The sequence below is a fragment of the Pleuronectes platessa genome, chromosome 6, assembly GCF_947347685.1.
Source record: "Pleuronectes platessa chromosome 6, fPlePla1.1, whole genome shotgun sequence".
Classification (NCBI taxonomy): domain Eukaryota; kingdom Metazoa; phylum Chordata; class Actinopteri; order Pleuronectiformes; family Pleuronectidae; genus Pleuronectes; species Pleuronectes platessa.
The window spans coordinates 12,452,229-12,477,198 of NC_070631.1; the positions used below are offsets into that span (position 1 = coordinate 12,452,229).

The 24,970-nt window shown below is 47.4% G+C and overlaps 1 protein-coding gene across 3 annotated transcripts in view; it reads right to left on the bottom strand.

Moving 5' to 3' along the window:
• Positions 1–1,882: 1,882 nt before the first annotated feature.
• Positions 1,883–24,970, bottom strand: part of rarga (retinoic acid receptor gamma a) — a 42,235-nt gene continuing 19,147 nt past the window's right edge. For 2 of the 3 annotated variants that reach the window (XM_053424570.1, XM_053424569.1), the window contains exons 3-9: positions 7,920–8,068; positions 7,391–7,532; positions 6,117–6,280; positions 5,570–5,746; positions 5,089–5,293; positions 4,740–4,898; positions 1,883–4,619 (exon numbers count right to left, since the gene is read on the bottom strand). In XM_053424570.1, coding sequence (XP_053280545.1) covers positions 4,252–4,619; positions 4,740–4,898; positions 5,089–5,293; positions 5,570–5,746; positions 6,117–6,280; positions 7,391–7,532; positions 7,920–8,068 — 1,364 coding nt within the window. In that variant the 3' untranslated portion in view covers positions 1,883–4,251. Of the gene's footprint in view, positions 4,620–4,739; positions 4,899–5,088; positions 5,294–5,569; positions 5,747–6,116; positions 6,281–7,390; positions 7,533–7,919; positions 8,069–20,585; positions 21,194–24,970 lie in introns of those variants that run through there. The other variant, XM_053424571.1, reaches the window with a different exon arrangement.

Sequence of the window (24,970 nt, forward strand, 5' to 3'; positions counted from 1 at the left end):
TTTTTTTGTACCTTTATTAATTCATTGTACGGTTCTTCAAATTTTTCCGGGGGGCCTTTATTCATTTCCAGTGAAGTCGCCCTATACCTCCATGTAATTAGTTAATCAAATATCACTGATGTGGAAGGATGGGGAGCCGACATGGAAACCTTCATGGCTCCTTTAAATCCCCCCCCCAGCACACCCAAGCCCTCCCGTGGGTTCCCATGGCAACACCTTCCGAGGACCCACTACACGAGCCTGTTTGATTGTTCCTTGTAAAATAGTGTGTAATGTATGGACCTTATTTTAATTCCAGTCCGGTGTTATTGATCTGTCTTTAATGACAGTTAATGAAAGCAATCATATAATTGATAGAATCTCATCACGTTTATCGCCCTCCCCTGATTCTCTCTCCCTGTGTCGCTCTATTAATAAAATCAAAGTGAGGCATTAGTATCCCACACTGGTCCACTGAGCGAAGACAGATGTTTACCATCAATAGTCCTTCACTGAGAGGGCTCCTGTTGTTTGTCGGGATATCAGGAGGCGGCGATCACACCAGTGGCAGTGATGTATCCGAGGGAGTTTTAATTTTGTTATTGTGTTTATGGGGTTTGCATGACTATGTTCAGGTTTTTGAGACTTTCTGGTAAATGCTGCTGACGGTGAGTTGTGCTTAAGGCCCCGGAGTCCTTTCGGATTTCACAGGTCGTTAACAAAACAGATCAAGTTTTGGATGCAAGATGCACTCTGCCACAAAATCTGATATCTCCTAAAGCCTGAGCTCATGTCGGATGACTGCTCGGCTGGAAGCGTCTTTTTCCATCTTCTCTTGTCGAGCCTCTAATTTGGACGTGATTGATTTCGGGGGGGCTGCAGCTAACAGTTATTTTAATTAGTCAGCAATATGATGATTTTATTTTTCAATTAATTCATTCCTTCCATATGAGGAACATATAAAAAAGATAATGAATGAATGCTGGAAAAAAATTACCATTACATCACAGAGCCAAAAGTAAAGATAAAAGTATATTAGGCTTACACTTATTGACTGAACAAATCAATCTATTATCAAAAAGAGTTGATTATTTTTTTTCTGCTGCTTTACTAATTAATTATTTCAGTGGTTCTCAACTGGGGGGGGGGGGCTGTGACAAGTTTCCACATTCATCCATTAACGACATCATGATATATGGGGCTGACATGGGGAAAATATTTGAATACACGTCTAATATTTTGAAGACACATCTCTCGTGTGGATCTTTCACATAAAGGCGATGTCAAATTATTCAGAAGGGACAAACACGAGGGGGTCCCCAGGGAAATGTTCCATCTTAAGGGGTCTTTGGACGATAAATAATCGGAATTAAATTGACCTCTATAAATATTTGATTATATTTTAATGTTTTAATCTAAAACTTGTTATACACCGATTTGCATTTTATCACATCAGACCTGACAGATCTACTTTTTTTAAACTTCTGGACCACTCCATCTTTGAAACTGCAAAGTGTAACTCTGTGAAGATTTTTATTTTTTTTACACTATCACCTGCACTCCTCCAAACACAGAGTGAACAAATCATAAGAACAGACCTTTATCTGATGTCCTTGTTCAGCAGAAGTCTATGATTTATGAGCCTCTGCATTCACAGCTCTCCATGACCCATCAGGCCCTCCTGTCATCCTCTATGCAAGGGGGGGGGGGGGGGGGGGGAATCATTGCTGCATGCAGTAAACCCTGCAGTCACGGCACAAGAGCTCCCTCTACTGATGCATCCTGGTAACGGACAGTTGTTGCACTCAACGCTTCCCAGTTGCAGCATTTTCTCATCAAGTTGGACATTTTTCAACAGGGGAGGAAAAATGTTATTTAAAAAAAAAAGAAAGAAAAAGGCCAGTAATCTCACAAAAGTAGTTTATTGTGCCTCTTACTGTTTATATGGCTTTTCTTTGTATGACAAGAGTTGACATAAACAGAGGGTAGACAACACCTTGGCCATGTTGAGAAACAAAAACAAAAACGACATAATCTCAATGTTCTTCCTGCGTCACCATCATTAATATCCTGACAGCCCGGCAGAGAGAGAGGATGAGGTCATCACACGGGAGGGTTTTATTTTTTTGTGTGAGAGCACCAAACCAAGGACATTCCCCCAATGACTGAAAACGTGTTACAGCATTCACACACAAACCCATACACGCACACACACACACGCACCCACTCGCACTCTCTCACACAACTCTAGATGAGGAGACCTGCCCATATTCCAAAGATGGGAACTCTCACCGCTACAGAGAGAACGTTCATATTGCTTCAAAGAGAGACAAAAAAAAAGAAGAACATCTGTACTGTATATCAGCTGAATCTCTATCAGCTGAACGCCTGCAGAGACATTTTGGCAATAAAGAAATGATACACGAGAACACAAAGTCCTCCACGCCTCCTTTAAAAGAGAAGTAAGGATATACACGAGACAAGATGATATAATGGCTTTTGGGATGAGAAGGTAGTTGAGTCGCACGGATGCCAGCTGCAAGAACAGGGGAGGGGGAGGGGGGGGGGGGGCGGTGACGACGACAATGACGACGATGATGGGTCGCCCCCCCCCACCCCTCCCCTCTGAGAGACTGGCATCCATGCTGTTTTTTCAGACTTGTCACCTTCTATGTACACGCTGAGGGGTTGAGCTGATCGAGACGGCTTCAAGAACACACACATAAATATTGCCTGTTTTCTAGCGTGCCGGAAAAGCAGCTAGGGTTTGGTCCTTACTGAAAAGCCCTGAGTCTGATTCCAACATGTCTCCCACAAGGATTCCTGCTCTCCACTTTGCATATGTCTTTGATTATTGTGTTGATGCATAATGTTGCTACGACGTGTGGATGTAGTTTTTGTTTTTTTTGTGTGTGTGTGTGTATTTTGGCTACTGGCATCCCCGGGGAGTGCTCTTAGGTTGATTGTATTTCATGTGTTGACGCTGTCCTCGTCCTGGACTTGCTAACGGAGACATCAACTCACCGACAGTGTCCTCGCTCTCAGCCGACGGGACGCTCGCCTCACTCGGACAGAGGATCACAAAAGTGCTACATATACGGTCGAGTGTAAATCTCTGTCCGGGGACTCAATGCCAGGCTGGACATCTGCTACAGCTGAGGGTAGAGTGAGAGGAGTGTGTGTGTGTGTGTGTGTGTCATATGCTTTACTGTGCATGAGATCAAGGGTGTTTCTGTATTAGTGCATGTGTGGGTGAGCGCTGCATCGTGGCTGGAGTCCCTGCCAGTAGTCCAATTCACGCTGATCCTAACTTTGGCACAAAGATACTTGACGTTCGGCATTGGCGGCGCGTGTTGGCTGCAGCGAGATCAAAATAGAATAATGCCAATTCCCTGATGACAGAAACTGATTGAGTTACTGCGACATAACAATAGGTCTCTGGGTTTGATTATCATTGACATCCACAGTGAGCCAAAGTGCCCAAAACAAGCCCCAGCCAAGCATAAGCAGCTGTTACGGAAGACCCAGCCAGTTCTGATTACCCTTCTTTCCCTCTGAATATCTTCTCAGGAAAGCTCTTCAAAGAAACAACTCGTCTAAAAGAATTCATATATAAAACCAGAATAACACATAAAGACAAAATATAATGGTATATAGATATGTATGGACTTAAATCATAAATTGCAAAAAAACAGTATTCAAAAGCAATAACCACAAATAAAAACAAACGATTAGCATACTCGATTTGGTTTTGCCCTGTACTCTTGTTTTCTTTTGAGAAATGTGCTTGTTGTCGTCCATCGGAGTCAACTGCTCGGTTGTGATGTCTGGTTTTGGCCGTTCCCCTATTTCGATATAAACAGAAAAGAAAATAGCAGGAAAAAGAAAAGAAAAGAAAGAGATATTTTCGCTTTCTCAAAGAGGTTGTGTTCTTTTTGTCACGTTAACTTCCCTCTTGGCTGCGCCACGAGTTCATATGGTTTTCCATCATCTCTCCTTTACTTTTACTTTCTCTGTAGTTCACTTGTCATGGACCATGTGGCCTGAGTTAGGAGCGTCTGTACACATAAGGCTCTGCTGTGCTCCGCTGTGGAGGACACAGTGATGTGCAGTAAAGAGAGAGATCGGGGGGGGTGGGGGGAGGGAGGGCCAGCATTTTCTTGAGGTGGGACAGTGGGTGAGGTTGTGCTGCGTGTCTGTAATATGTGTGTGTGTGTGTGTGTGTGTGTGTATGTCTGTACTGTGTGTGTGTGTGTGTATGAAATGCTCTGTTCACTGGGCCCTCCCGAAAAGGCCTTTCCTCGACCCGTCTATGCCATCCAGAACCCCCCAGGACTCCCCGTCACTGTCCGAGCCCCTGTCTCGCTCTTCATCCCCCCCGTCGTCGTCGTCATCCTCGTCCTCCTCCTCCGGCGACGGCTCGCTGCCGTTCTCTGTGGCCCAGCTGTCGTCCTCGTCCTCGGCCTCCTGCTTCAGGACCAGAGCCGGCGGCGGAGGGGGCGGGGGCGGCGGCGGGGGCGGCGGGCTGTCGTTGCTCTCTGTTTGGTCTTCAAAAGCTTCTGGGTTCTCGAGCATCTCCCTGATCAACGGAGGCATCGGCCCGGGGATCTCCATTTTCAGAGTGATGGCTCTCTCTGCACCTGGAGACAGAAAACATGGTGATGGTAGATGATTAGTTATGAAAGTAACACTTCTTTGCCATATAGAGAACAGAAGTAAAAGAACAATCTCTATGTATTTGCTGATAAGCTCATACTGACCCTTGGTGCTGATGCCCCTGAGGTCAGTGATCTTCATCAGCATGCGGGGGAACATGTGGGGCTTGTTGGGGCGGCGGCGGCGAGCGTAGATCTTCAGAGCCTCAAGTAGAGGCTCCTGCAGCTTATCCACTTTCTGGGGCTCTTCAAGATCCATACGATCTGATGAGGAAGCACGAAACACATAATAAATATATAGAATATTTAAAAAACAATAAAAAAAGCAAAATAATAAATCTAAGTTAATAAAGTTATTATCGATGCTTCAAATAATTTCACATATGATATCAAATTCTTGGCTAGTTTTCTTCCCATCACTAATCATCCAGTCATTGTGTTCAGACTGCAGTACCTCCGCAGATGAGGCAGATGGCGCTGAGGAGGCCGGTTTCTGTGTCGTCCATCTCCAGGGGTAGAAGCTGGCCAGCGAAGGCGAACACCAGGTCTGTGAGAGGTCCGAAGCCGGCGTTGTGCATCTGAGTGCGGTTCAGAGTCAGGCCATCTGAGAAGGTCATGGTGTCCTGCTCTGGGGTGTAGCGTGTGCAGATCCTCAGCATCTACGAGCAAAAGAAGTTGGAAAAGTTTGTGAGGAGAGAATCAAATATGATGCTCAGGTGATAAAACGCTATTTTTTTTTACAGTTATCAACTCAAGGTGTTGTGCTAACTATTATCAAACCCAATAACAAGGGTTACTTAAGCAAACCCTCCTGCACTTCCACTTTCCACCACAGGGTGTCGGTGTTATCTCACATCAGAATGAACCGTTTTCCTCTCCAGCCATGTGTTTATCAAAGTAAGGATGAAAGAGAAGAAAAGAAGCGTCTTCCTCACCAGTATGTCCAGGCAGGCCGACTTCAGCAGGGTGATCTGGTCGGCGATGGTGAGGGTGGTGAATCCTGGCAGCCGCTTGGCAAATTCCACAATCTTGATGATGCATTTGGTGGAGAGCTCACTGAACTTGTCCCATAGACCCAGATCCAGCTGGACACGGTGGTCTGAGCTGGAGTTCTGAACACACAAGAAAGAAGAAAACACCCACCCTCAGTTCAGTGTGTTTTAACAGAGGTGGTGTGCAACCCTGTTTGCATCAAGGCGAGCGTGTCCGAGCCTCGCAACACATTTCCATTTTACATCAATCAAGGAAGAAGAAATCCATTTACATGTTACATCAATCACTCTAGAGGCCACACAGATGGCTTAATGGGGAACTGAATTAGTTAAGCCACCACTCTGTGGGGAAAGCTACGGTGAATTTACGTCTTTGCATAACGTGGCGTCATAGCTCGGAGAAAGTTGCCACACACGACATGCGGGAACAGCAGCGTGGGTGCATGTGTGTGTGTGTGTGTGCGTGTGTGAGTGTGTGTGTGTGACTCACGGTGTGGTATTTGCCCAACTGGCCCAGTGACGGGAAGGTTTCTTGATGAGCTTTGCTGACTTTGTTGACCAGCTCCTCCAACTCCCCGCTCAGCTCGTAGCTCTCGGGAAGCACCACCTCCTCCTTCACGTCCTTCTTCTTCTTGTTTCGGTCGTTGCGTACCGCTGAGCGAAGGACAACAAGGAAATGAAGGCGTTAAAGGAGAGATTCGACACCGTGTCACGCAAAAATCCTTTACTCATGCAATTTCCAGGGATGAGCAACAGAATGTTCCTCCTCAGTGTCTGTGATCACATGTGAAAACATCGGCATCACTCATGCTCAGTGTCTTTCCCCACTGCCAAGGACATCTCGCTCGCTAGTGGAAACCAGAGCTCAGAGGCAACTGAGGTTGCTCTTAACAGTATTCACATATTTCCTTTACCCCGGCACGGACACTGGCTATCTCATTCTTATCGCCCGCTCTCTTCCTTGTCCATCTCTCTATCCACTTGACCGGTGCACACAAGCCAGTCCTCCACTCTCTCCTCTCCCTCCTCCTCCCATACTTTCCTTCCTCTCAGGATATCCAGTAATAGCAGAGGCACAATGTGATCCCGGTCCTAACACACATCCCACACAAACATTACACCCACATACATGTCCCAAAGGCCTTGTGACGGGCAAGAAACTGCCACTTAGACACACCCCTCCACACACAATGTAGAAATTATTGGATCCGTGCTTTTGCCAGACAGAGCCGGTTCTGATGTTGTTTTTATCAAGAGAGAAAGAAATATTTTTCTTGGTTTTCTGCTACGTGTTATGAATGAGAGCTGTGTCTGTGCTGGCCACAAGGTTTGGTGGTGAAACAGGAAGTCACAATCATTTCGTAAATATGATTAGTCATATGATTGGTACACTGCCCGGCCTCGCCCTGGAGATCACCACCCCTGGTAGGCTCATTGTCAGTTTCTGTCTCTGCGCTGCATAGTTTCCCAGAGTCTCTGACGGAGCATTAAGAGATTATCGGGTTCACACTGTGCGAATCAGGTCACATCTTTCAATAGGTGATGAAATTAAAATCAGATCCGTGCCAAGTCCAATCCAAACATCAACTGGATAAATGTAATGTGTTTTGATCTATGAAGGAAGAATCTGCTGCCATGAGAGAGAGAGAGAGAGAGAGAGAGAGAGAAAGAGAGTGTGTGTGTGTGTGTGTGTACTGGGTGAATATCCCGGTTCTAAGTGTTTTTCTATATGTCATGCGACTCTCGTCCTCCTGGAGGCCTCACCTTCCTTGGACATGCCGACCTCAAAGCATTTCTGCAGCCTGCAGTACTGGCAGCGGTTGCGTGTGACCTTGTTAATCTGACAGTTCTTGTCTCGGTGGCAGGTGTACACCATGTTCTTCTGGATACTGCGCCGGAAGAAACCCTGGAGCATCAGGAAGCAGGAGACAAAAGGGGAGAGGGCAAGAGGGCGAGAGAGAGAGATTGCGTATTATAGTCGAGTCATAAGAATCCAGGATGTGCCATTTAACCATTTGTCTATCATACTCGCTGTTCTTTCATCTCTGTCTTCTTTCTTGAACGGAGAAGGTAAACGATAAAGCATTTTAATCTGATTGTTTTTTTCTTTCTTCTTAGAGATTTTATTTGGAACTCTGTAACCTCCAAATATTTAAAAAGTGGCTAAAGTATTGAATTGCCAAGCCGCTCCTTCTTATCATGATGCAAAAGCAATTCTTGCAGGCCACCATTGTCATGGACGAATGAAACACAGACAAAGTGGAGCTCAAAAGGCTCTGGCAGGTTTTCTCACCTTGCAGCCCTCACAGGAGCTGACCCCGTAGTGGTACCCCGAGGACTTGTCCTGGCACACAAAGCAGGGCTTGTAGATGCGAGGTGGGGGAGGTGGAGACGGAGAACTGGGTACCATCTCCTCAGAGCTGGTGCTCTGGGTCTCCACCGCTGTGAAAGAGACAGAAAAAAAGCGGAGCACATGAGCACATGATTCGCCAAAGGAAAAAAAAATCCTACGGCTACTGTTCCACAAATGTCACATGTGCACTTGTCAGTGCACGTAGCAGATGTGGGTTGTTCAGTGTGTTTGACGGCATTCAAACATGATATGACAGCTGACTGTGTTTCATGTCCATTTGTTTTGCAAGGAAAGTAGGAGACACTGAATAACGGTTACGTTGAGTCGGGATTCATGTCCCCTGGAGGTGCATTCAGACACATGATCACCTTTCTTTTGTTGCTTGTGTCTCTCTGGGACATATGAGGAGCTCGGTAACAAAGTTCAGGCAACATTTTTAATTTCCAGGCGCTTATTACCGAGTGACAACACCCAGATACATGTTATGGAAGATGTTTGGTTGACTGTCTGACGGCAGAGACAAAGAATTTCTACAGCACAAACCAAAAGGGCCCCTGACTGACAGCTTCTCTGATAAGGCCAGGTAGGTAACAAGAGTGAGCCGTAGCAGCCAAGTGCCAAATCTGGCTCTTCCTCATTCCACCACCCGACAACAGTTCACGATGACATCTTGCACGCACAGAGCCGACACTTGTCGAACACTCACATGCGTGCAAAGCCGGTGTAAAGCTCTGTTACTATTTTTCTAACTAGAACCCAACTGTGACATCAGCACTATACCTCCAGTCACATACTTTCTATGGAGCATTAAAATGGGACCCTTATAGCTAGTGTTGGAAGTTCAAGTGTGCAGCGTATGGATTCCATACTTCCCCAGAGAAACATAAGCCGCTGCGCACACATAGGACCAGACCCTCGTCACACATGTTAGCCTGCACAAGCTCACGGACACACATGTTGCCGCCCCCCCCCCATCCCTTACCCAACAGCACTTCTTTCAACTCTCACCCTTGGTCACCCCTCAAACTTCAACCCCCCCCCCCCAAACTCTGCGTCCCCGCCACCCCCTGACACACAAACCCTATTTTTCTCTTGTTTCCTGGCCCTAAATTCCTCAGTGCAGCCCTGCCAGGTTTTAATAGAGGGCTCTGCTCGTAAGGCAGCCTATAAAGGCGGTCCCATGGCTGGTCTGGAGGCCCCAGCCCGGCTGGCCTACACTTTATTGGGACTCGGTCACCTTGGGCAGCTATTCACACCACCAGCTGTAGCTCCAGCCCGTAAAAAAAAGCCAATCATAAAATGAAAAACAGGGAGGCTCTAAAATTCTAACTTTTACTACCCCCGCCTCCCCCCAGCACCTTCAATGGAAAGCACAGAGGGCTAGCCTAAACTTAACCTACAGCCTCCCCTCCTCCCCTTTCTCACACCCAAGGCCGAGGCAGACACCACCAGCTTGGCTTTTTACAAGAGAGGGGAGACTTCAAAAAGAAGAAAAAAGGGGGCATAAAAAGAGGAATTTGATAAAAAGCAGAGAAAGGGGCAGAGGGGGGAAAGGGGGAGGAGAGGACACAGTTGCCCCTGAGTGCAGGTCTTGTTCAAGACCAAGCTGATCATCACCATCACTTCTGCTCCAGCTGCGGTGACTGGCCGGCTACTATCTCATTAATGATAGTAACAGAAATACAGTATGTCATGACATTTTTCATTTGTTGCCTGCTGCTCAAACATCTGGTTTTCATATGCATTTTATATTTGACTATTCAGAATCCAATCAAATTTTTCTTTTGAAAGCCTTTACGCTGCTGGAGGCCAAGATGGTTTCCATTATTTTTAAGAGCCAATCCCGAAGCCAAATGCGCAAATCAATCCTAAACCTGAAGTTACGCCGGCTGAATGTTTCTACAGCGGCTCAGTATCTCTTTGGCCAGAAAGCAGCAAAACAGCAGGGTCAGTGGGAGAGCAGAAACCCTCTGAACGTGCCATGAACTTCTGTGTTTATGCAATAATAACAACGGCAAATGAGGCTCCAGACCGAGTGCTGACAAGCCTTTAGAAAAGGACAAACCATACGCGGCGTCAAGTAACGAACACTGACTGACATCTTCTTAATGGGGGAAGACGGCGAGCCAAGAGGAGAAAGGCCGTCCTGGAGAAAACTCAAGACTACGGTGGGAGAGAAAACACATCAGGCTCCATCAACACGTCAAACCTGGTTGCTGCCAGGGAACATGACTCCTGCGCCCGCCTCCAAGATCTCGCCTCATTCAGCCCACTCCATCCAGATCCCCCACACCACTTACCCCAGGGCGCCACAGTGAGAGAGCCCATTCAGGCGGCCGCCCTGAGCCCCTTTCCCCAGTCTCCTCAACTCAGCTCATCACTGTTTAGAAAACAAAGCCCTGTGAAATGAGAGGCCCTCCTTATCAGTGCTCCGAGGCCTGGGGCACCATTTGCATGACAATCCGTCCGGGCCGAGGACTGTGAGCTGATGACGGACGGTCGAGATGAGAGGAGCGGGATAGGTGGGTGGTTGTTGGTGTTGGGGGAGGAGAAGAGGATGAGAGGGGCAAGAAGGAGGGATAGTTGAGTTATCAGTGGCCACTGTTCGCTTCCTGCTAAGTATCAGTTTACTCCCTAATCCCCTCTCTCAATGCTCTCTGTGCACAAGTGGCCCGGCTGCACTTACCAGGCCTAATCCCCTGGTCACACACACACAGATACTATTCTCTGTCTACAAACTACACACACAGGAGGATAATATTCAGCAGCTCCAAACTAGTGAACACACACAAACTAACCCCCCACCCCCACCCCACATTACACTAAAGTGCTTCAGCCTGAGCTGGATGTGCGGCACATCCTTCTCCACAACCTCATTAGATTGTGAAACTGCACATGACAAAAATAGCCGTTCAACAGGAGGTGACTTCAACTAGGTCAATTACATTAAATTCTAGGTTAAGTCAAGCGGGCCAATCGATGTCCCTTTGGGTCAAACAGAAACGATCAGGACAAGAAGAAAAGAGGAAAAAAAAAGAGAAGAAGAAAAAAGACAATGGGAGGGGCGCCTGTGTGTGAGCCAAAGGCATGACTGTACGTGGTGCGTGTTTTGTGTTGCGACACACTCCTTTTAAGTGAGCAGCATATGACGTTCTGGCAGGGTAACAAGTATTCTTTCACAATAGGCCTGCAGATTTTGTCTACGTGACTCGTCGAAGTGATTCAATCTTCAGTGGGACACTGCTCTAGTCCCGGCATGTGAGAGCAAGTGCACAGGCTGTGTCTGTGTGAGGACAGTGTACATGTGCACAGTGCATGTACATAAGCAAGTGACATATTTGTAGGCATTTATGTGCACGTGACTCGCCCCCCCCTGCAGCCTCTGTTTGAGTTTCAAATGCAACTCTACATGAAAATATTCTACAGTGTGTTTGTGTGAGCGCTCATGATTTGGCTTTTGTGTTCATGTTCCGACTGCGTGCACGGGCAAGTGGGGCCTTTGTCTCCACTTCTCTGAACAGCCTGCAAATCTTGCGTGTTCTTGTCGAATTCACTGAGCAGTAAAAGAGTGAGTGAGACTTTGGAGGCGGAGTGTGAGAGAGGGGCACACAGTAGGGCTCGCTGTGAAGAGAGGGGCGGGGGGCTAGGCAGACAGCAGTGGCAGAAGGGGAGCAGATTGAGAGGGGATGGCGAACAGTGGGCTGGAAGACTCGCTGGCACACTAGGAGGGGCCTCTAAGGGTGCCCTTGGCCCTCTACCCCTCTCTGACTGAGTGACCATCGGCACACCAAAAAGGTTTCCATGAAGAGCGGAGATTCGTGAAAGAGGAAAAGAAAGTACCACGCCCTTGTCAGTGGTGCCAGTATGTTTCACTCTCCTGCTCTATGCTTCTCTGCCCACGTCTTCCTGCCATCTCTCTGAGGCTTCTGCTTCAAGGTCCACCACAACAGGCCGGTTTCCTTCCTCTTCTCACAGTACCAGTCTTTCCGGAGGATCTCCGTCACTGTCTTTTGTAGCCACCCCTCTCTCTCTCTCTCTCTCTCTCTCTCTCCCTCCCTACCTACCTCACTGCTACACCTTTCCCACAGGTCGAATAATAATGCCGCTCTTTTAAAGCACTGTTGCACACGGTTGAGTCACCTGCAAGCTTTTAAGTGGGAGGTCTATCAAGTCTCTATTGTGTGAGTTACACAAGGGCTCACAATGTAACCTGCCCCACAATTGAGAAGGAAAATGTGTGTGTGTGTGTGTGTTTACATGGAGGGGGCGGGGGGACACCTTCATTAAAAGGTGCTGAGCAGTGGCAACGCTTTTCAACAGTTGTCAGAAACCTCATTACCTGGGCTCCAACAGAGACACACACACACACACACACACACACACACACACACACACACACACACACACACACACACACACACACACACACACACACACACACACACACACACACACACACACACACACACACACACACACACACACACACACACACACACACACACACACACACACACCTGCAAAGGGGCCCCACTGTGCTGTTTTTGAAACAAGGTCTATGATCAAACTGGGTTGGTGACCAGGTTTGACTGGTGTAAACAGAAAGAGTGAGAAGCCAGACACACACACACACACTCACCCACACACTCACCCTCACCCTCCAGGAACTTACACCCTTCTGTCAGAATCAGCAGAAAGTCTTGATGCACAGAGGAAGGCCAACACACGTGTGAATGCACACAATGCGCACTTACGGTCTGCCACCAGACATATGCAGAGTAGTGGTTTGGCTCTGGACGCCACGGAAAACACTTTTGTGGGTGACTCAGTGTGACATGGCACACAAACCCCGACTGCCAATATACACACACACACACTTCACACTCCTCTACCCATAGCTCCCCCAAAGAAAGCATACAAGTAGAGTATAGCGCAGGAAAGGCAGCAGGTGATAAGCCGGTATCCTCAGGGCACATTTTAAAAAGTGGAATTACCCTTGCAGTCTGGTCGCGCTTTCAAAACACCCTTTCTTCTTTACAGCACCTCATAAAGGGCCTTTTGATATTTGCTTGATGGAGTCGGCCAAGTGAACATTTGGCAGCAAGCACCCCCCCCCCCTTTTTCCTGCACCACCAAACCCTGTCAAGAAACACAAGTTGGCTTCAAAAAGAACAAACTTGCCCACCAAGCTGCCTGCCGCCAGAAAAAAAGGACCCTTTGAACACCCTTGTACACAACCTGAGGAAGGAGGTGTTAAACAGAGAGGGGGAATGAAAGGAAATATAATTGCAATTATGATTTTAGTAATTGGTCTTTCAGGGCTGATACTGGAAAAAAAAAGAGTCAAGTGCAGATCTGTGGAAAGAATGTGCCCACTCATCCCCGCGGTGAGCTCCAGCTGACTCTTCATCTGCCCACCAGAAGACAGAGAGGAGCACAGCTCTCCCTCGGTGACTGGAGAGTGAACCCAAACCTGGCAACCCAGCGCCGGCCTGGGCCATTGATCATGTCAAGGAGACAGGACAACTCACAGGCAGGCCAGGAAGCAGACAGACGGTGGAGACAGGCAGACAGCCGAGGTGAGGAGAGAAGAGCGGAGAGGAGAGTCATCGAGGGAAATCTCAAGTCTTTGATCCTCGGGTTGTTTCTCGTCCTCCCAGACTTCCTCTCACCATCTGTAGCCCTGGCTCTCACCTGTCTGTCTCTGGCAAGGCCACTAGCGCTCGTTCAATTGCTATTGCTTCCTCCCCGTAACAATAGAAACCTACAAAAGTAGAAGTAGCCCGGCCGTGGCTGCAGCCTGGCTCTGTCAGAGGAAGTGAGGGGGAAAGGAGGATAATGTAAACAACAACAGTAGTATTCACTCCAGCTCATTGGGGAAGCACCGCGGACCGAATGATGCAGATGCAAATTGGTAATCTGATTGGAAGGAACAAGCACACCCACAAGTAGGAGTGGACAGTTCAATATCTCTTGACATAAATGACAAAGCTCAAACATCTGCCCACATGAAATCCTGATATCTCTTCTGATTTTACACAGTCCAGATTTGCATTTCTTGTCTATGCACTTGAACAGATGTTCATGAGAAGGACTTTAAAAGACACAAAAGACACTGAAACTGGGCGTGAGGATAGATCAACAGTCAGCCCCAAATGACTGTGGCACAAAGTCCCCTTGCACTGGCACCAACACTTGTATGTCAGGCGTCATATCAAACATAAAGGCACTCTGAGAAACTTCTGCTTTGAGTGGTTTGGTAGAGCAATGATGCATATGAGAGTTTTTCACTTTTGCTTGACAACCAACCGTCAACATGTTGCCCAACTCTGCCGGGGCGGAGGCCATCAGATCAATGAGATATTCAGACGGAAGCCCCATGGTGAATCATTTCCTTCTGTATCTGCTTCTTGATTTGTGAAGGTTTCCACAAAAGATTAATGTGGGGGAATAAGGTCACATCTCAACATTTTGACTGTCACCATCCATTCAGCGAGTCGGATATATAACTGTGGAAGCAAGCAGTGCCCATTCAGTCAGTTCCCATAACAGCAGTGTACCCTGAACTCATCCGGCATTCCTGAACGAGGCATAAATCATCCCGAGCAGCCCCTAACTCCTTTGCTGGATCGCTTACTGTCTAACTGGCTGTCTGTCTGTCTGTCTGGCTGCGTCTCTCTCCGTGTTTTCTGGCACATGTGAGGTGCACAAGCAGACAGCGGAGCAGGAGCTGATAAATCCAGGCCCACTGACAGGAGGACTCCAGCCACGGCTCTCATTCAGTCAGAGGTCACGCTACAATGAAGGACATGGACATATTCACTGTGTGTCCATGCATGTCCGCTCAGGAGTGCATGTCATGTGTGTGAGTAGGAATGCACTTTTTTGTGTCCGATTCAGAGCATGACGTCTACGGCAGGGACTGAAATATACTGAAACGGTGTATTTTCAACAGCCTCAGTAACTGGGTTATTGTCTGTTCTTTGTTTAAAAAGAGGAAGGATAGGAAAAAACATATTTAGAGAATGAAAGTCTGATGGGAGAAACCTGGTTTCCGCGACCGCGTTTCCACTTACGCAGGTTTGTAACAGGGATTTTAAATATGTCAAAGGGAATTAATCACTGTGACAGCAATGCAGTGGGCTGAAAGGAAAGATCATTACTGTAACTGTGCATCCTTGTCTCCAAAGTCAACAGCTCTAAAAAGCACAGCTGTACAGAAGACTGCATGTGCAAAACTCAGACATGAGCAGTAAAAGAAAAAAAACCTCTATGGTCTGAGTTTTGGTTTAGAAATAGGACAGTGGGCTGGAGACAAAAACTGCATACTGATGTGTAATGTTTTCAAGATGTGAACAGATTTTCCTGTTTCCTCCTTTAACCTGATTTGACCTGATGCACATATTAAAACGTGGAAGAAGCACACACACACATCCACAGAGCAGCCTCTGTAAAGTTCTCCACTGACATTCTGATTCTTCCTGTCGCCTCGGCGCTAAATTACAGGCATGTCAGGTTTCACACACCTGTTCCCTCTCAGCGAACACAGAGGCAAAAATTAAAGACAGACAAACCCCGAAGTGGACATACATGCAACAAATGAACTAATGTAAGTATATACAACTGAGTTCACGGGCGATGTCCAGAGGAGCGGTCATGGCGGTTACAGCACGTTGGCAGACTTTGACTCATGTCCGAGTGAAAACAACGCCAGCGGGCCTCACTGCCCTCCTCCCTCCCTCGGCCGACTCTTCTCCCATCACTCTCCACCCCTGAGCCCGGATAATAGCTGTACTACACCAGCCGCCCACCGCTCCCTGCCAAACACAGTCTGCTGCGTAAACACAGCCCATTCACACATGCACGGAGGCAGGACAGCCGGGCCCGTCTGGGCTCCTCGTACCGGCGTGGCCAGCCCGGGCGCCCTCCACTCCTCATAACACCGAGCCCCTAGCAACGCTCGAGCCAAGCCGTCAGTCAATAACATGGTGGTAACAGAACTGCTCTCTTCACACCCGGCTCACACATGGCTCCAGGCTGACATACACATACTCCTACATATACTGTACACAAGAGGCACATGTGCATCAGTACAGTGCATGCTCAACAGTGAAATAAGCTCTCAACATTACATGCACAAGGACAGCAGGTGCACACAATTAAATGCCAAGGTACACTCATATGCACACACATGGCTTGCCAGTTGCCCACGCCTTTGTACGAGGGAACATGTCCCTGGCAGGCGAAGAGCTGTTCTCAGTAAACAGCTACTATAGCAGCAGCCAGACAAAAGGTGTGAGGGTGGGCAGCCACACAACCTCTGTGACCAGCAAGCTATTGTGAAAGAACTTACGAACTTCAAGATTTTATTCTCGGTTATGAGCCCGCTCGGTCATGCTGTGCTCCACAGTGTTTCAGCTGAAAGGGATTCCTCTTTATGTTTCACAGTTAGCCCTCTTGTGAAATTGGGCTGAAAAAAGAGCAAACAGCCGCTGCGAGGTGAAAGATTCAGCTTCCACACGATGCTCGCTGAGTTTTATTTACAGCGGTGTGACTGACGCTGCTCAGGGGCTATAAACTGCTATTTTAGCAGAGCGGGGATTCCAACACAAGCCTGAGGAATCCAGCCTGGCACATTGTCTGGGTCTGTATTTGACACAGCAGCCCATTGGTGCCCATCACTGGACAAACACACACGTAAACACTGGACATACTGACATATAGGAGTTCACATACAGACTCCACACACACAAGCTATGAGGCTGACACCCACGCCACACATGAAAGGGAGCTTGTGTAAAAGAATCCAACGTAAAGCAACTGCAGGGATTTAATCTGTTTATTTATAGGCAGCGTTGCCTATTAATGGGCTCAGCTATTACTGCAGAGCTGAGACAGATCTGTTAGCAAGGTGGTGTGATACTGCAACACAAGCACTTCTCCTACTGAAAACAGCTCCAGGCTCCATGTTGAAATGTAATTCAATTCAGCAAATATTACACTATTATACAGATATAATCAGATTTAACAATTCCATTTACTGATATAGTTTCAGATTCAATGCATCGATGTAGCATTTGGTGTTATATGCTATATGGTAGCACTTTGATTTGGTCCCTTTTTGTTTAGCCTTTATATGCACTCTTGCAGTGTTTATAAATTGTTAATTAGACATGGCTATATACAAATATAATTACAATATGCATCTATAATTTATTATTCAGTTCAATTTATATACATGTACATAAATTCATATACATTATCTCAAGGCACTCTACAATAGTAAGGAAGACACCTTGTGTTTTTTAGGGTTTTTTATGTATTTACAACTGTCTTTTACTATATTATCATTTGTTATCTTCTTATATGTCTATCTACGGCAGAGAAAAGCTCAATGTTGGAGTGAATGCCCAGAACATACATTTCCCTCTGAGTGTACAACCTGCTCTCTCCAAAACAGGACGCATCTTTTGATAACTGTCCCAAATTACAGAGCAAAACTGATTGAATCTCGTGCTTCCGTGTTTTCACTCTGAACTGTTCTACTTCAAACAGCCAGTTAAGTTGCATCGGCATAATTGTTTTCAGAGACAAGTGAAGGTTTTTCTCCCCCACGGCCATATCAATTACGACTCAGTGACCTTGGCCCAACTGACTACTTAAGCCTTTTAACTTCAGCGCGTTCATTTGACATTATCTCGAAAGGATCAACAAGGTTTCTGTATATATAACAGCAATGACAAGTCCTCATTAGAGCGGCAGCTGTGGAATTATAAGTCTCCTTCATTCACACTCTCTTACGCCACCCCACTCACCAAGATACCACTATCTATTTCCCCCCCGTCCGGCCCCCTCAGGCATTCTAATCTTTTAATTGAATCTTTTGTAATTATAATGAAATAACTGCCGACTTCTATCAGGGCGAAAATGATCGGGGCCAGAATGTGCCAGCGGTAACAGGAAGCTCTTATTTCTCTGCCACTGCTGCCGAGCTACACCCCCATTTCAATTAGCCCCTCAATTCACATTTGAGCAGCACATTAAGAGAAAACAAAGAGGCGTGTTTGTGATTGCACACGTATAGCGAGGGATTACTCAAGTGATTCGTCACTGCCTCGGCGGTGACTTGTATGTATCACTTCAGAGCGGCACAATTTATTGCAAAACTGTGGCCGAAGAGATCGAGCTACCGCGGGTGTATTTTGGTGAGAAAAACACACTTCCCCTTCTTCTGACCCTGGAGAACTGCTAAGTGTAATTGCCTCATTCTTCTAAGCAAATGAGCATTGACAGAGAGGGGATTGGTCTGCATAGGCTCTCTCAAATGGCTTCCCTGGCAGTTGACTAATTCAGTTCTCATTGACGTATGACTAAATCAGTGTCCATTATCCTTACGTCCAGGGCAGCTCAGATGTAGTACCAGCTCCGTGGCATAAGGCACTTAAGAGCATTACACAAGCCAAGCTGGTTGAAAGGGTCTCCTTTTCAGCGTCCTGACAAGGCCGCCACACATGGTGTGGATCCGACATTGGCCAGGCCGTAGCCTCTGACTAACCTCTGACATTGAGGTCTCCTGCTGGGGAACAAAAACACAGGAAAACTGACCAAGTCCCCGGCCAGCGGCCAACAACAGTGACACTTATCAGCGCAGGAGATTTGCTGACGTGAACAGTAAATACTCATTTATACGTGAACAAATCTTTTATCAAGAATTTTTTTTTTTGAAAGCCTACATTTGACTTTCTTTCAATTCCTGTTTGTTTTCTTTGTCTTTATGTAAACAGAACAGAAAACAGAGTTTGACCACAGTAATTAAGTGGTGAGTCTCCAGCCAGGGCCAGGTTACTCTTCACAAAAGCCCAGTGGCTATTCTGGTGTGCCGTGTGCCTGCTTGTGTGAGTGTGGCATGAGGAGCCAGACAGGTCCCTCTGTTGTGCAGCTGGGCTGGCTTAATGAGATATCAGACTCAAACATCAATTCATCAGCCTCATTGATGAGGACAATGAGGGGCAACTGCTTCAGCAAAGAGAGGCATTATGGCTCGCCGTGTGGGGATAGGGCAGCCTTGTTTACAAAGGTTACTGGACACAGAGGGCTTGAAACAGTACACCACACCGGCCTCCACTTTGCTCCGCTCTGTTAGACTCAACTCTCAGACCCTCGGGGGCAGCTTCTCAGGACTTTTTATCTCTTTGATTTTCCTGGAACAAAGACCCAAAAGAAAAATGTACTACTTCTGCTATATAGAGGCCCAATTTTTAAACGTATGCATGTGTGTGAATGGGTTAAAAGGAGAGGCCATAGAGGCCTGATTGATTAAATAAACAAATCTCATCTTGTTATCATCAGGGCTCCCCTAGCTAAGCAGAGTAGGCTGGGCTGGCTGGAGTCCCCCCTGGCCTCGGCCTCCACTGACAGGGCATCTGTCTTCATTAAAGCTCGGCCAGTGTGCATGACAGCCACTGAAATGCTGGTGTCTTCACGATTAATGAAGACAGATGACTCCCCTCGAGAGGCAGTAAAAAGGAACAAAAAGAAGGAGGGTGAACAAACAGAAATATCCAAAACAGAAAAAGAGTCAAAAAGCTTCTTGTAACAAGAACCCAGTGAGGCTGTTTATCCCACTGCTCCATTTTTTATTTCCGATTGTTTTTCATCTTTCATATCTGGCTTGGCTTCTCCCACCATACTATGTATACACACCCCCACTCCTTTTCCACTCTCACACGCTGTCTCACAGCCGTAGCGGCCCCCTGGAAGTGTATGGAAATGGACCCCAATATTGTCTGTCCAGAGACAGGCCTGCTGAATGAGAGGCTGACAGAGAAAAAGAGCAAAATGAAAGCTGGCCAGAATAACCGTTGGCTTTCTTAAGACATTCCACATCTCTAATTTATTCCTCCATTTATCCATTCGATAATTCATCTACTTATTAATTCATGGCTGCTTGGCTCTAGAGGAATATCATTATCCATCGAGTATCCAGAAGCATAAACAAACCTCCGACCTATGAGGACTGCACCAAACTTTGAACATCTGTAATATTAAACAGGCCACGCTCATTATTATTTCATGTGAAACACATCACTGTCGCTGAAACTTAACTCCATGGACCTGAAGTCACAAGTCAAACACGGACATACACACACATGCAGGCACACACAAGTACACAAACACACAGGCCATATCATATCATAGCAGGGAGTTTCTTTCAGATGGCTGAGCAGCTCAAACTGGCTATGGGCGAGAGGAGAGGAGGAGAGGAGGAGAGGAAGAGAGGAAGAGAGGAGGAGAGGAGGAGAGGAGAGGAGACTGTCTGTCCCAGTCTTTTCCTGTGTTGCTCTGTAGCCCCTGACAGCAGCCCCCTTAGCCAAGCCCTGAGGGGTAAACAAGGCAGTAACATGAGAGAGAGAGAGAGAGAGAGAGGGAGACAGAGGGACAGAGAGCGCGCGCGCGAGAGAGAGAGAGAGAGAGAGAGAAAGAGAGAGAGAGAGAGAGAGAGAGAGAGAGAGAGAGAGAGAGAGAGAGAGAGAGAGAGAGAGAGAGAGAGAGAGAGAGAGAGACATGGTTGTGTCATACAAGAAATACAAACAGGATGCCACTTACACTGAATGCTGGCACTGCCTGTCCAAGCAAAGGGGTCCAGGCCTGCAAAGAAGGGGCTCGCCTTCCGTAGCATGCACGCACCGCGGCTGGTGACATCATAGAGCTGACGGGGGCCCATTCCCAGAGCCTCCATACAGTCAAACATGGCACCCCCCCACCCACAGCGAAAAAGAAAAAAATCACTATGAGCTCTCAGTGCTGCCTGTATCCTGCCCTGCTCCCCCCCGCTCACGTCACTCTCCGAGCCAGTGACAACAACAAACAGCAGCAACAGCTCGCTGGATCTGCTGCCTTCACTTATCTCTCACTGTCACTCTCTCCCCCTCTGTCTCTGTCTGTCCTTTTCTGCCAATGCTGGAGTTTCCCCTTTCCGCCTCTCAGCTGGAATGCAGATCTGGGTCCTGCCTGGCTGGCTGAGCTGAGCGTGACTCTGACTCGCTGCTCTCCCCCTGCCCTCGGGTGAGCTGCTCCCTGTCTGCTGTAACAGACCTAAATAACAGCCTCTCACAGCTCTCGCTGAGCCCCAGACACGGCGGAGCAAACCAACAGCCTCTGCATGACGCTCTGAGAGGGGGTGGAGAGACACAGAGTGAGAGGGAGAGAGAGAGAGAATGCCAGAGAGGGAGGGCTAGAGGAACCCAGTAGGAGGGGGGAGGTAGGAGGGAGAGGGAGGAGAGGGGGCCGTCCAGCAGAGACTGCACTGGCCAGAGAGCTGATCTGGTTAGAGGACAAAACTTTTATTCCCATTCTTCTCTTGCCTTTTTTTGGGGGGCTGCTCTTGTGCTTCATATTTCAACCCCGAACGCAAACAAAAACAACCCCCCCCCCCCCCCCCCACCCCCTTCCATGCTTCCCATTCAGATCTGGTCCCCTTCCCTGTCTGTCTTTACGTCGCACCTCCCCCAGTTCCCCTGCAGTGAATATGAGCCCCAACCTCCACCCCCTCCCCTCCCTTCTCTGAGCCCCCCGTCTCTAATCATAACCATATTAAAGTCCAGCCACTGGCCGCGTGTGTATGTGTGTGTGAGAGAGGAAGAGAGCCAGAGACACAGAGTGAGGGAGAGGGAGAGGGAGAACATTGTGCTGTGGTTGAACCCAGAAACCAGATGCCAGGATAAATCCCTCCCTCCTCTCTTGTCTGTGCGAGCTAACAGAGGATGGGCAGTTCTCCTCTGTGTCTCTCCCTCTGGAAGTGCTTTAACAGTGATGAATGAGGGCTGCCTTGCTCAATCCCCGCAGTGCATTTACACAGACAAATGCCCCCCAATATACAAACACACCATGTGCTGGACACACTTCTCACAGGTTCACTTGACCTTGTTTGTGATTTATCTCTGAGCGACCTCTCAAAGGCGTGCACGGATGCAGATGTGGCGAAGTTGTGCGGGCATGAAAACAACATTTGTGAAAGCCCCCCCGGCCACCTGAACGATCATGAGAAAGTCAAGCTAATTCTGGATTGGTCTTCTTTAACGCAGGTTGTTCTAAGAAAAGAAAATCCAATTTAAAACGCAAGCACTCCTTCACAGTGATGTTAAATCAGAGCCAATCAATAGGCGGTCTGCGGTCAATGAAACAGCCTGTCACTGGCCCTAACTGTTGCTCAGCAGACGGATAGACTCAGGCCGGGCTTAAGCAAACAGCCTGATACAATGGGAGATATATGATAATAGAATGGCTTCAGCCTGTGGTCCTCGCACATTCATCTCCCCCTGTCAGATCGGTACAAGTGGTATGGCCCAGCAGGCAAAAAAGACACCATTTCCTGTCAATCTGTGCTGCTGGCTACGCTCTCCATAAACACACAGTGCCCTCCCTCCCTCCTTCCCTCCCTCCCTCCCTCCCTCCCCTGTCTCACACTTCACTCTTTTTCCTGTCTCATGAAACAAACCATGCTTTCACGTTTGGGCCCATTTCCGAGTGATTTTGATTAAAAATGTTTATTGACCTAAAAGCCGTTCCTCCAGTTCAGAGACGTCTTGTTTGTTTTCTCAAGCTGGCACGCACACATGTGGGCCGACAGGCCTCGCATATATACACACAAACAGACACACACATTTAACAGCTCTTTTGTTGCATCGAGCAGCAAACGACATCAGTGGTTTTTAAGTGTTTCTTCGTACAGTTGTCAGGTCATAAAAGAGGGGAGCTTTATGACGGCTAACCCTAGCCCAAAAAATAGAGGAAACTGTTATCGATGAACAATGCCCCCCGCTGACAGTTTGTCCTTCTTCTACCTCTCCACCCACTGAACAAAATGTCCCGATCTGGATGCATTACAGATGAAATCATCAATGCCCCAAGTCAAAAAATGTTATGACCCACAAGCATTCTTCTCACACTCGTCTATCGTCTCCTTCCTGTCTTTTTTCTCTCTCTTTCTCTCACTGCTGGTTTCATGCAGCATCCTGGAAACGAAAAGCTGGCTAATCCCCATGGTGTTCAAATGTTCTATGTAACATCGGCGTTGTATGCCAGGCCTGCTCTCTGGGCCAGCGAGCTGCAACCCCGTCGATTAATAATATCATGCGCTCACACTTGTAACCTTTTCTTTTTCTATTCTTGCAGATTTATGGAGCCATATCTGACTCGATCCTTTCCTTTTTTTACCGTGTTCGGGACTATAATTCAGACCACTAACCCTGTGTTCTCATCGTATTGGCACATAACAGCATTATGAGCCAAGTCTTCCAGCACTTCAGAGGCTTCGCAGAGTGAGTTTAGACATCTAATCTACACATACTCCATACTTCTGCTGACCCAGGCCGGTCCCTACCTCCCCTCCCTCCTCCCCTTCCTTCCCCAGCCAGAGAGGTTGAACTCTGGAAGAAACCCCCACTGGGCCACTAACTTTCCCCCCAAACTCATTCTGCCCTCCTTCCTTCTCTCCCTCACTCTCTGGCTCTGCATCGCTCTCCTCCATTCCTTTTTTTTTTCTTTCTCCCCTCTGTTTCTGCAAATACTCTTCCCCTCATTTCATCAAGTTCCCCATGGCCATTTTTCCCCGACTGCATGATTTGTTTTAGTTGACAAAGTTCTCTGCTTTTGTTTCTGGTTTTGGAAATGTTTCATTTTCAGTGGCTGCCAACTCGCTGGTCATTTTGTGTGTCTGCTGCTTTCAATCACGTTTAACTACGCAGCACACATTTTAGCACATATTGAAAATGTTTAAAAATTCCCCTCGGTGAAAGGATTTGACATCTTTGATGTTTCACCTCTTTCTCTGAGGGACCCTGCTTATAGCGCCACATGGGCTACAGCCTATAGGAAAATCTGGCTTTACTACTGTCTGACACTCAGATGCCAATTACAGATATGACGTAAACTCCACATTGTTGCCACTTCCTCTGTATACAGTCATTCAGGTTCCAGGCAAGCAGTCAACAACACGGTGGTGTGTAAGGCAATAAAGGCGGCTTGTTTTTAAATGCCTCTGCACTAAACGCAGCATGGTGAGTTTGAAAGGAATGTCGAGCTTTTCCATTGCTGATGTGAGCATGTGTGCAGTGTGTGGACATGCTGAAACAGATTGCCGGTGATGATAGAGATACTGAACACTAGTCCACAGCGGCCTCCCACTACAGCCAGATTCAGGTTACACAGAGTGTGCACACACACGCGCACTCACACACTTTGCACTGTGACTTCAGGGGACATTACATTGACTTTGATTGTTTTCCTGAAGACTTTCTCTAACCTTAACCATAGTTAGTTGCCTAACCCACTTGCCCTTATTTTTATTTACATCTCTTCACTTTAAAATGTTATGATTTTCGTAATGGGGACTTAAGTAAGACACATTTTGGTCCTCACAACATGAGTGATACCTATTCTCACACAAACACACACACACGCACGCACGCACGCACACACACACACACACACACACACACACACACACACACACACACACACACACACACACACACACACACACACACACACACACACACACACACACACACACACACACACACACAATCAAAGTTGCTTGCTGAATGAGATAACAAACAGAATCTGTGCATTTTTGTCCTTTTTAGTTACTAATTTAAAAAGTATATATTGTATTTAAGCGATGGTGTGTTTTTATGTTTCTCAGTGGAAACAGAGCACAATCCTGGCGTTCCTCCTCATCACATCCATCAACCGCTCCACCAGCCGAAGGTTTTACACATGTTCAGCTCTGACACGACATGAACTCTTATCAACTCATTCACATCGCTCACTCACTATATATCTCCGGAAGATACCTGGTGTGTCACGGAGGGGAAGGATGTGGGGATAGAGAGGTATGACTTATGAGAGAGGGAGCGGCCATCTTCGCCTCCGTTCACACGCTGGTCCCAGCGACGGCCTAACAGAGCTACTTTTCAGAGCACTATCAG